The following is a 12265-nucleotide window of genomic DNA, read 5'->3' as shown; positions in this document are numbered from 1 at the left end:
CTCCTCTGGCTCTGAATCTCTGCAACATTGTCCATGCCAAGGGTTCTTATCTTTCCTGAAAGCGTTCGTTATCTAAGCACTCGTATGAATTAATTAAATTATCAAAAGCTTCAACTTCAAAATTTTAATTGATTTTTATTTGGACAATTTTCAAAGCATATAATTAATAGAATACAGACCCCTCTCTAGTTGAAGTTCTACATTCTATTTTCAGTGGTCTTTCGTCTCAACATCTTCGTGTTCTGCGATCACTACCCAGTCTTGGTGGTGTTGGCTTGTGCATAGCAAGATTTTAATTACTAATCATCTCTAGCTGATTGCACCATATTTGCCTTCATCCATGGACAGGCAAAATTGGATGGCACCGCAGATTCCAGGGCTACAACACCTATTCCCAATTCCTCCAGCAGATTAAATTTGGACAAATTTTTTCAATTTCGGATATAATGATTTTTTATAATCATTAATAAATTAATCCATTATACATACAATAATTACACTAAATAAATTCTCGTCAATTACATAATGAAATGAAAAGGAATTTGCTTTACCCAGGCAAAGCGAGTGCCAGCGGGTTTATCACCATCTTCCTCCACCCCAGACTATGTGGGCAACCCTTGCAGCTGATGACGATTTGAATATTTGATGATACAGCACAGGCAGGAATTTACATCGTTCATTCAGCAAGAAGACAGATAATGCTGAAATAATTTCTCATATTTTCTTGAAATTAATTAGCTGACATATACACTGTATCCATATGATCAACAAGATGATAAAAAAAAAAACAAAAAAATTCAGCTTAGCCGAGAGTTGAGCAAAGAAAGGCATGGGCATTAGCACTACATAGTCAAAATTTTATTTGAAAAAACACGATCTTGTCAGCTTGGCTGTTACGGAAGCATTTGGAGGGAATCCTATCCTTGGGGTTTTCTGCTTTAAGTTACTAATCATTAAGGACCTGAACCAGAACCCTTAAAGTTACCAGCTTATGACTTCTAGCACTGCTCCATTAGCACCCTCTGTGAGAAATTAGTTGAAGCAGTATTCACAGAACGCATGTTAGCAGACTTTGATAGTTTTAATAGTCAGCTTGGAGGAAATTCTCATACTCTGTGCCGGTTAGTGTCTTGTTGACGTCATCCCAGTTCTCGATATGATCTGACAACAGACCCTTATGTATTTTTACCTGACGGCTTGTTAACTCGATAAATGGAAGCCCCAGAAATTCTTGAGCATCCTTGAGTTTCTGCAGCATCAGCATGTGAGAAAAATGAACATTGGGACTTTGCAGTTTATATCATTATCAAGAGTTGTAGCACTAGTACACGCTAACAGTACACAATTTTCACTAAAAAAGTCTCTCTCAAGATGGGAAAATTTTCATGAAACCTAAAAAAGCATGAGGGTTCAGACTTGTGACGTTCATAGATAATGCTATCAGAATAGCAAGAACTTTGAAATAGGTTTTGAATATTTTAAACAAAATGGAATTTTTAGGATTCATTTAGATATAGGGATAGCAAATAAATAATACATTAGATAACATATACACTATGCCGTGAATAAGGTAATGCCCTGCAAATTTGAAACCATAGAATGTGATGAGGTCATGTGTGTGCTTATTAAACTTCTTCTGAATTTCAGGAGAGATTGTCATGATAACTTACCGTGCGGTTTTTTATGAGATCCTCGTAGTACAAAACAATATGGCGGGTGCTGTTGAAGTATTCTAAAGCCCTGGCAGCCATTATCTCCATCTCCTTTAGATCAGCTATTAACAATTTGGAATTTATTGTAGGCTTGTATTTTGAAAGGGTTTCAGCCTACAAGAAATTATGATTAAAAGTTCAAGATCATGTGTATAAATGAAAGAGAGTGAGAGAGTCAAGAGGGAGGATAGAAACATTGACCTCTTCTGCTGAATGAACATGAGACTTGTGTGTTCCATTCAATAACTTAGCATGTCGATCATAGGAATTAGAAAGAACTGAAACCATCCGACGCAGCAGGTTTCTTCGGAACAAAAATATTGCAGATACACCCCTAGCATTGAAGTATTCTACAATATCTTTATGGTGCTCCATCAATCCCTACATAAGCCAGAAGAAGTAACACTTTAGCCTCTTTACCCAGCACAACAAAATTAAGAAATTGAAAGGAACATCCCACTAAACCCCATAATAGACTACAAACAGAAGCTTTTTCTACCTAACATTCTATTTATACTACATAAGGATACCTAAGTTCCTTAATATACCTTCACAATTTCCTCCCTTCCTTAGGAAGGATTTTCATTTTTGCTTAAAAAAATATTGACAAGTCATCGAAACCACTAATACAGCACAAAGGAATACTAACAAAACAACATTCAGCCACCAATAAGCTGTGCCCATAAAAAAATGTTGCCTAAGCAAAGTGATAAAAATCTCCCTATTGAATTGGTTTTAAAAATAAAAATAAAAATAAAAAAAAAAGAGTTGCAATCTTTTTTTTTTTTTAAATGCTACACATGAGAGAATAGGCAGTAGTGATACTACCAACTTATAGTGACCTCACTCTAAAATTACCAAGTGCTCTTGCAGTACCCTATAACAACTGCTAACCCATAGACTAGACAAGAAACTAGAAAATCTCATTGTCTGTACCCAAACGATTTTTTTTTTCTTCCCCAGATTCTGCCTAGTATATGATACATTGTATGGATTAAGAACAAATGGATACCCTAAAGGCCTCTAATTCCAAGCTGCTTTGAATCCCTACCAGGAATCAGCTGATATCCGTGACCCAAAATTGGAGTCAAAATACAAGCTGCTAAGGGCATCAGTTTCATTTGAAGTTGGAACAGAGGATTATCACAGATTAGCAAAGAGATTCATAAAATGCAGAAAAATGAAGCCACTATACCAGTTGTCGCTAAATCTCAGTGTTAGTCTCATTGTTATCAGAAACAAGGTGTAACTGTATATAACAGAAAGATGAACCTGGTAATATGCTTCTAGCAATTTATGATACATTAGACACAAATATCAAGACAATAAAAACAATATGCAGTTGGTTAGGGGAGCGGCTTTGTCTATTTAAGAGTCTGAAAAAGAAACAGATCAACTGTCTTGTTAACTTGTATATAAAATTCATGAGCAACAATAAACTTATTTAATTTAGTTGAAACTGAAACTGTTTTCTAAGTGCAAATAGTGACTTCTTAATGGAATCATTAAGAGCTGCTTTGATTCCTGGACTGATAGGATATTCTGGAAAAATCTAGTAAATCCATCATTTCACTTCCAATGCCATAAATCCTTCAGTAGCCACCAAGCAGAGAAGTTCAAATAAAAATGTAAATCATTATACTTTCATTCGAATATTTCACTTACCTGATTAAGCATCCACTTGAAGCCAACCGCTGCTGAACATTCATTCTTAGAAGCACTAGTGAACCAATCCAAATTGTAAAGTTTGTCTAGAGTCTTTATAATTGATGAAGCATTCCTCCTCCTATCCAAAACAGAAAATATTTCTCCATTTGAGCTTATATTGACATGACTATTTAACAAGGTCTCAAACCATCCACTCCCTGATCTTTGCATTGATAGTATTGCAAAGTATCTAACAGGATTATGCACACATTCAGCCCTGAAAATAAAGGAAACCGCTACTTAGGCAAATGGAAGTGAAGTCCAAATTCAAAAACAAAAGCTGAAATTCTGAAATACCTGCTAAAAGTTTCAGGATGTGGCAAATGCACAATAGGAATTTGCATTTTTTTGGGTTGGATATCAGAAAATGGCCTTTCAATGACTTGAATATCTTCAATTTTAATTTTACTACGGGTGCTTATCTGCTTTAAACAGATTGAGCAGATAAAAACACCACAGACCATAGCAAATACTAGAACTACCATCCTTAACAAAATGGGAGATTTCTTAGGAGGCTTTATGATTATTGTATCCTGTAAAACACGATAAACAGGCATGTTATTCATGGGGAAAAAAAAAAGCGTACCATATAAATTTTTAAGAAGAAATTACCCAAAGAAAACTAAAACTGTCTGATCTAAGTTGGACATTCAAAGAAGTAATGTCTCCTAATAGAAGTCAGCAGCTAAAAACCTAAAAACCAAAGTGCTCCACCAGGCACCAGGAAGAAAGAAAAATATAGAGTCAAAAATCAAAGAACCTGCAATTTAGTCTGAAAACAGCCATAAAAGATAAAGCTTTATAGAGGGAAAACAAACACATATGGGAATTTAGGACAAATAAGCTAAAAATAAGCTTAGGAATCTAATGCAAAACAGAACAGAACCCAGATCAGAATATGCAAAGCGCTGCGCCAAGCATTATTCTACACACCCACCTGGCCTTATCTTCCATAACTCATCAATCTATCACAAAACCGGAACAAAAATAGAAAAGGAAGAAAAAAAAAAAAAAAAGCTTTCCTGGTACTAAAATTACAAGAAGCAGAGGACGAGAAAAGCAGTATCCATGCCCAAATTAAAAAAATTCCCAATCTTCCAAGAGAAAAACCAAAAACACAAAAAAAGAAAGAAAGAAACAAAGAAAAAGAAAGGAACCAGTAAGCACCTTGTTGAACAAACATATATATTCAGCCATTGCTGCGCTTCCAGGAGTTTAAGAGAAAGAACCCAGAACACTAAAGAAAGAAAAAGGCCAGAGAGGGAGTACAAATTATAAAAGCAGAGCTCTCTCTCTCTCTCTCTCTCTCTCTCTCCTTCAGAATGTGGTACTACAACCACTACCCATCAATCCCATATCGAAAACTCAGGAACAGAGCAGAAGATGCCAAATAGAAGTAAACTGATTTAGAGCTAATTTTGATTTTTAGACCTCGTGAAAAACAACGCCCCGTCAAAGACATGGCATTTGTATAAGAATCCAAGACAGGAGTTAAGGCCGTTGGCATTAGGCGCTGCTCTTCTTGTTAATGTTGGTCTCTTTCCTTTCTAGATTTCTTCAACAATTGTAATTTTTATTCAGGTAGGCAATCCGTTGTTTTTTATTTAACAATTTAAGTTGAATATAAATCAATTATTATTATTATTATTATTATTATTGTTTAGGAGAGAGAACTGCAAAAATTTGGACCATTTAGAGAGAGAGAGAGAGAGAGAGAGAGAGAGATGGCGTGAGTGGCAACATAGTAAATGGCCAGCACGAAAATCGATAACCCCCGAGTACCGGCTTTTATTTGGTTAATAAATATTGATGGGTAAAAAAAAATTTAACTCCTCATATAATGAGTTAAATAAATTTAAAATAAGATCAAATAAATCTATACTTTATAAAATGTTATTTTTTAAAAAAATATTATTTTTATTTTTTAAATAATAAAATATTAAAAAATAATTTTAATATTAAATAATTTTTATTTATTATTTTAATTTTTTAAAAAATTTTATTTTATTTAGAACTAAAAAACATTTTTTAATATTTAAACTTAAAAAATAATATTTTATTAAATATAAACTTATTTAACCTTTTTCAAAAATATAAAAATTTATTTAACTCAAAACTTAATTTTAACCTTACTTACTTTTACTAAAACCAAAGTAGCTTATCTAGCCTTTTTCAATAAAAAAAATAATAAAATGTTTTATAATTTAAAAAATCTTTTATAACTATGTTTTATTCTAAATATTGGAATCGTCAATTTTAATATATAAAAAATAATTTATTTGTAATATTATATAAAAGAAATTTTCTATTTTTAAATGATGAAAATGATAAAAAAAATATATCTTTTAAGTATTCATTCAACTTTTTTTTTGAAAATAATAAAAATTAGTTCTATTTAAAATAAAAATTTCCCCTTCAATAAATTGCATAATCAATAGATATAAATAACAAAAAAAAACTCTAAATAATGAATTATAATGTTACAACATATTAATAATTATTTTTTTATTTTATTATATTTTTATATAAATAAATTTAAAATAAATTATTTATAACATGTTAATAATTATTTTTTTTGATAATTATTAAATTTTTACAACACCGTAGTTTTTATCTAATAACAAAACACTATATTTAATAACTTCATAATATATACGAAGATAAAATATATTTTTATTAATTATTATAAATTTTTATTCATTGATTAACTATAATTAAATTTAACAAAAATTAAATCATTTAAATAATAAATTAATTTTTCATAATCATTAATAAAATTACTGATTAATTAAGATAATTAAATTACTAAAATAATCAATTCACAATAAACATGAACTTTATCCAATAAAGAAAATGTTTTTATCATATAGTTGAGAACTGAAATCTATCCAATAATGGTAATTATATTTATTTATTTTAATGAGAGTTTAAATTTAAAATATCTTAAATTTAAAGATAATTTTAATTTAAATAAAATTTATTATATTTTAATCTTATATAATTAACTATTATAATTATTTTATGTTAATTTCAGGTTGCTTGTAAATAAAAGCTTAGTGGCAGACCTGTTCAGTCCCATTAATGTTGTTGAAGCTCATTTCTTTAGATACGAATATTTAATATAATTAAATATCATTGTAATTAGAACAACATTATTAAATATGTATTGTTTAATTAATTTATTTTATTAGTAGATTTCAAGATGTGTTAAGTTGGCCTCATATTTATGAGCATGTGAGATAAATTTGGTCTTCCAGTTATTTTGTTTAATCCTATTAATAGGTCATGTTTTGGATAATTTTATATATGTGACTACAAAGAATTCAAGCTCATATAAAATTAAATTCATGTACCACTAGATTAAGAAGATATTAGGCTTAACTATTACTTTTAATTTTTAACTTAAAATATATTTTTAATTTATAAGTTAATTTAAAAATAATTAATTAATTATTTGATAAAATTATTTAAAATTAACTTTTAAATAATTTAAGTGTTAATTTGGTTAATAAGTGCTTAAAAGTAATTTAATTTATCAAAATGAAAAAAATATATATATGTTATTGAGTGTTTTGATTGTTAATATAAAGATAATATTAATATTTTAAAAAATTATTAGGATAATATAGTTTTTTATTTAATTAAAATATAATTTTAAAATAAGTAAATAAAGCATAAGTAAAGAGTTATTTACTTATGACTTCTGACTTATTTTAAATAGTTTTTTAATTTATAAGTTAAACTAAATATTAATCTATTTATAATTTTTTATTTATAAGTAGATTTGATCAATTTATAAGTCAAACCAAATACAATATTTACATATAAACTCATTTACTTAAAATTACATAAATATGATAGATCATGTTTACATAAACATGAAAGGATTTAAATATTGTTTATACTTATTATTTAGTTGACTATAAGTGAATATTGAAATTTTTTTTAATGCAGTATCAATAGCTTGAGTATCAAATATTAAAAGTCTATTTTTAGATATTTCTTATAAATTTATTTTATTAATTTTAAAAATGATAGTTATTTCAAAAATAAAAAAAAAAACAATTTTTTATTTTACTCAATAAGTTGTAATTCAATGGCAAAAGTTGATTTTAGAGAATTATAAGATAAATGAAATTTTAATTTTGCATTTTGTTTATATTTCTAAGATTTCACACTTTTTTAGTTTAATATTTTCATAATTAAGGAAATTTTAAAAATAATAAGCTATAAAAATAATGGCTTTTAACCTAATATGCAGGGACGATAATGATAAATTAGGAAAATTCTTGTACGTAACTAGTGCATGTACATTCAGTAAATATAAATTTAATAAATTATAATTTTAGATAGATTTTATCATAATTTTATATAAGATTGATTATAATTTTATATAAAGTGATATTTATAAATTAATTAGGTTTATACATAGATAAAATTTATATATTTTTATATAAAAAATTAAATAAATTCTTAAATTTTTAGTAAAGGGTTAAATAAACTTAAATTTAAGTTTTGAGCTAAATGATTTCTTATATTTTCTAATTAAAGTTAAATAATTCAATATTTAATAAAATAATATTTTTTAATAATAAAATATTATTTTTTTCTAATTTTATATATTAAAAATTATTTATTAATTTTAATTAATATAAAATTTAAAATTTTGAAAATATGAATTGTTTAATATTAAAATTATTATTTTTAATATTTTATTATTTAAAAAATTAAAAAATATTTTATTATGTATGGCCTTTTTTGATCTTGATTGGTCGATGGTATAGTAAATTCGGTCAGGTATAGGGCCCACTAGAATTTAGAGGCTTTTTTCTTGCCTAATTTGTCAGAATTCTTGATGATGAATTGGGGCCACGAGAGCAAGAGTCCAGACCCGCCATGTTCGGATTCGGATCGTTTTCCTCTTCTCTTAGCTCTGACTAAACTGAATTAAAATATGGTTAATTAGAAGACTTTGTGATTTGAAATATATTTAAAAATAAATAAATTATAATCATTAAAATTAAAATGAAATCAAAATTTTAATTAAAAGACTTTGTGATCTAATTTCAAATCCTCAATTTTAAAGATTTTATTGACGTGCTATTGGATTTATATTGAAAAGTTAAAAAAAAATACTCGATTTAAATAAGAAAAAATATTTTCATTGTTTAATTTTAAATAGGATTGTGTAATTTGATTCTAAATTGAATTGAACTAAAATAATTGAAAAATTAAATTAACAATTAAGATTAACCGAATCAAATTGAACTATTAGGATTGAATAACAAAACCGACTTCTTGGGCAGATCTAGCAAGAGCCATACATTTTGGACTGGATCCTTCAAAGTAAGGGTTCAACTTAACTCAATTTAATTAAGACTTCATTCAAAAAATTTGAGGTTGACTATATAAATTCATGTTGTACTAGTCTCCTCCAAGTAAAAGTAAGGCACTGAGAAAAAAATATTTCGTGGGTTCCATTCAAAATCTCATTGCTACTTGTAGGATCCGTCAACTCTGAGAGAGCAGACACAAATTTCTACATTATTTGTAGCCCGGCCCACTAGTGATATTGTCCGCTCTGGGCCGAAGCTCTCACGATTTTAAAACGCGTCACTAGGAGTTACGAACCAACAACTTATAAACTCAGCATCTCTGTCGTGTTTTGTCGATGTGGGATTTGCCTAAGATTTTACATTATAGGCAGTGGGAAATGAAATTTACATGCAAAATTATATATAATAATAATAATAATAATTTTCTCTTATATAAAAAATAGAAAATAAAAAACTTTAATTGTGAGTTGTGACCAGAATAAAAAGCAAGTCCCGTTTTTTCAATGAATCGTGAGAGAATTTAATTTTGTTAAGGCAATTAAAGCCAACTCATTCATAGAGGAGACCACCTTGGCGTCGAATGATGATATTGTGCTAGCCTAGCGGTTTCAAGCGCATGCATGCGGTGGGTTTTGTTTGTCTTGCATGTGATAAACAGTTTTAATGGTGCTTCTGTTCCATAAAATGTTTAAGAAATTGTTCAAGATACTTTGTATTTTGCTTAGTATTTTTCATCTTCTCTCTTCCACTTTATTAGAAGAGATAGGAACAGGACAGCTCACACTTTAGTCTCTAAGGCTTTATTTGAATGAGATAGTAGGGTAAAGCATAGTATGATAAAGTAATAATTTATTTTATATTTGAGAGAAAAGTAAAGTAAAATAAGATAACTGAAGGTTTAATAACATTATTTTGATTTTTGTTGTTTTTAACAGATCTAGAATTAAAGGTGAGAGCTTTGTGAAGATATGTGATTTGGCTGATGTCTTGTGTGGATCTGCTGCAACTTGTTGCCGTTAGTGGTCATGGTTCTAGGAGGGTTATATGCATTGTTAGTGTTGGATATCTAATGGATATTTGAGGTAGTCTCATTTCGATGGCTGTTGTCCCTCCCTGTAGGCTATAAGAGATGAGTTCTGCCCACTCCCCCTCTAATGGCTGCTAGTGACTGAAGTGTTGCTATAACTCTCGAGGTTCAGCAGATGGCTGGGATTGATGTTAAAGTAGTGGTTTCTAGCTAGTGGGGGTGTTTTCTTGTTTGCTATGGACCTCTACCCTTTCATCTCTTCTAGCCATCATTTTCAGCTCCAGCAGATAGAAAAACCCACAGTGCTAGCAGGGTGCATGGAGATGAGTTCTTTCAGTTCTCTACAGTTAGGGCTTCTGAGTTTGGGATTCTTGGTTTGTGCTAGGTTTAGCTTCACTGCCTTTTACTTGTTTACTAGAACTCTTGTAACTCTGCTTTCTGTGCCATGTTTAATGCAAATTGATATTTATATTTCATATGAGATTTTTATATATAGTAAACTTTTATAAGACTATATTGTTTTTGAATTTTGATGGAGTAAGACAATCTAGAAAAAAAAAATGTTAGTCGTTCTCAAGGTGAAAACAACTATTTCAAGCCAATTTTAGATAAAAATAGATATGAACAAGAGAGGCAATATAAATGAGTGAGTTGAGATAAAAATCCGTATAGTATGAGATAAATTTACTTGAATTTGGACTAATCATTAAGAAAAGATATGAACTAATTAATTAAATAGCTAGTTATCCATGGCTCCACCCTTATAAACAATTTAAACTTCTTATTCTTTTTTCAATGTGGGTCTTTTGATATTTTTATTTAAATGGCAACTATTTTGATTGACACTTAAATTTAAAATTCTCCGATAAACCTTAAATTTTAAGGAATCTTAACACTTGAATTGAATATAGCCAAACTCACTCTGATACTATATAATTTAATTGAATTGAAAGGACGAAAGTTAATGAGTGAATCGAGACAAGAGTCTATAAAGTGTGATATGAGCTTATTTAGGTTTGGACTAATAAGCTGAAAATAAAAAAGACAAAAAAAAAGTTGAAAATAAAAAAATTTCCAAAAGTTATATATAAAAACACTAATAAATTTAATTTTCAAAATTAAAGTGTATTTCCTCATAATGGGTTTTAGCCACTGTGAGCAGAGTAACATAGACGCAGAATATTTTAAATGGAAAATCAAAGTTACATAAAGAAAAATATTTTTATAATTATTTTAAATTTAATAAAATAAAAATAAAAATTTTAGTTTCAAATTTAAAAATATTTCGAAAACATCAACGTTTCCTTTAAGCTGAAGTATTGATTTGAAATCATAATGAACACATAAAAGGATAAGCACAAAAAAGAAAGAAAGAAACAAAATGATTGAGCACGCATGGCTTGCTCTTGTCTATCAATGTGAAACCATGCGTCTGTTTCATACTTATAAAAATAAATCAAATAATAATAATCATTATATATATTTTTTTTCTTAAAAAACTAAAGAAAATTAGGTAGAGTTGTGGAGAGGATGATTGTGGAGTATCGTTGGGGTTTTCCTTTTAGTGGTCACAGCCCCACATGGCCGTGGATTTTGCTGTGAACTAAAAATTTCAACGTCTGAGACAGAGAGAGAAAGAGAGACCTATCATATATTCCAATGGAGATTGTAGAGTGCATTATGAAGATGAGTTCAAACACAGTAAGAAGGAGAACCGGTCACAATAGTGACGGGTACATCATTTAGATTTAGGGAAGGTGAGTGATAGACACAATATTTAAATTTAAATATTTTTAATTTATTTTATTTTATTTCAATTTTTTTAATTGGATAAATAAAAAAATATTTTTTAAAATTTTAGAATATTAACTTTTAAACTATTTATTTGATTGAATAAATAAAAAAAAATTAACATTTACAATTTTATAAGAGTTTTTAAAGACGTACAATAATTAAAAATTTTAATTTTAAGAGAATGATGGTCCTTATGAGCCCCTTGATCCATATCGTTTGAAAGATAAACTGTATAAAGCTTTTGAATTATGATTTTCATGAGAGATTTTATGTTCCAATATTGTTTAATTGGATTAAAAAAGATTGTCACAAAATGAAAATTAGGCATATTATATAGTTTGTTTTATATTTTGATATAAAAAAAACTTCATAAAATGTCCATTGGATCTATTTATTTTAATTTTTCTTTGTTATTTTTTATAAATAATTATATGATAAAAAGAAAGGAAGCAACCATTTTGTCAATTGCCATGCTAAATTGAGTCATTTCTATCACTAGGATTTAGGGCTTGGGTTTCATAATATCTGTTTGCTCTTAATTTTACGTTGTCCGCTCTTTTGTTGCCTAGACGGGCTTTATGTTTAACATTAAGCAAGAACTAAGAATCCCTCCTCCTAAACTCATGGTTGTAAGGCCCATTATCTCACAGTATGCATATTAAATATTCATCTATTAAATATAGGTGTCT

The 12265-nt window shown here is 28.5% G+C and overlaps 1 protein-coding gene across 2 annotated transcripts; it reads right to left on the bottom strand.

Annotated features, from left to right (window-relative positions):
• Positions 1-699: 699 nt before the first annotated feature.
• On the bottom strand, positions 700-4987 carry LOC110651802 (uncharacterized). Of its 2 annotated transcripts, none has more exons than XM_058154503.1 (6): positions 4587-4987; positions 3717-3952; positions 3378-3498; positions 1914-2093; positions 1671-1826; positions 700-1249 (listed from the first exon to the last, which is right to left on the bottom strand). In XM_058154503.1, exons 1-6 carry the CDS (start codon positions 4614-4616, stop codon positions 1082-1084), a joined length of 891 nt encoding a protein of 296 aa, XP_058010486.1. In that variant the 5' UTR covers positions 4617-4987; the 3' UTR covers positions 700-1081. The 2 variants fall into 2 exon arrangements, with proteins under 2 accessions (XP_058010486.1, XP_021662913.2); XM_021807221.2 differs by having other exon boundaries at positions 3378-3636; positions 4587-4986.
• Between the last annotated feature and the right edge of the window lie 7278 nt (positions 4988-12265).

This window comes from Hevea brasiliensis, chromosome 10 (genome assembly GCF_030052815.1).
Source record: "Hevea brasiliensis isolate MT/VB/25A 57/8 chromosome 10, ASM3005281v1, whole genome shotgun sequence".
Taxonomy (NCBI): Eukaryota; Viridiplantae; Streptophyta; class Magnoliopsida; order Malpighiales; family Euphorbiaceae; genus Hevea; species Hevea brasiliensis.
Note: the sequence above shows the minus strand (reverse complement) of the source record. Positions and strands in the feature narration are given on the sequence as shown.

Excerpts from the sequence above, each read along its gene's own strand:
- LOC110651802 (XM_021807221.2), bottom strand. The coding sequence starts at position 4,616 with ATGGCTGAATATATATGTTTGTTCAACAAG. Across the intron at positions 3,953-4,586 it reads ATATATGTTTGTTCAACAAG|GATACAATAATCATAAAGCC; the intron begins GTGCTTACTGGT and ends CGTGTTTTACAG. Across the intron at positions 3,637-3,716 it reads CATCCTGAAACTTTTAGCAG|GGCTGAATGTGTGCATAATC; the intron begins GTATTTCAGAAT and ends CTTTATTTTCAG.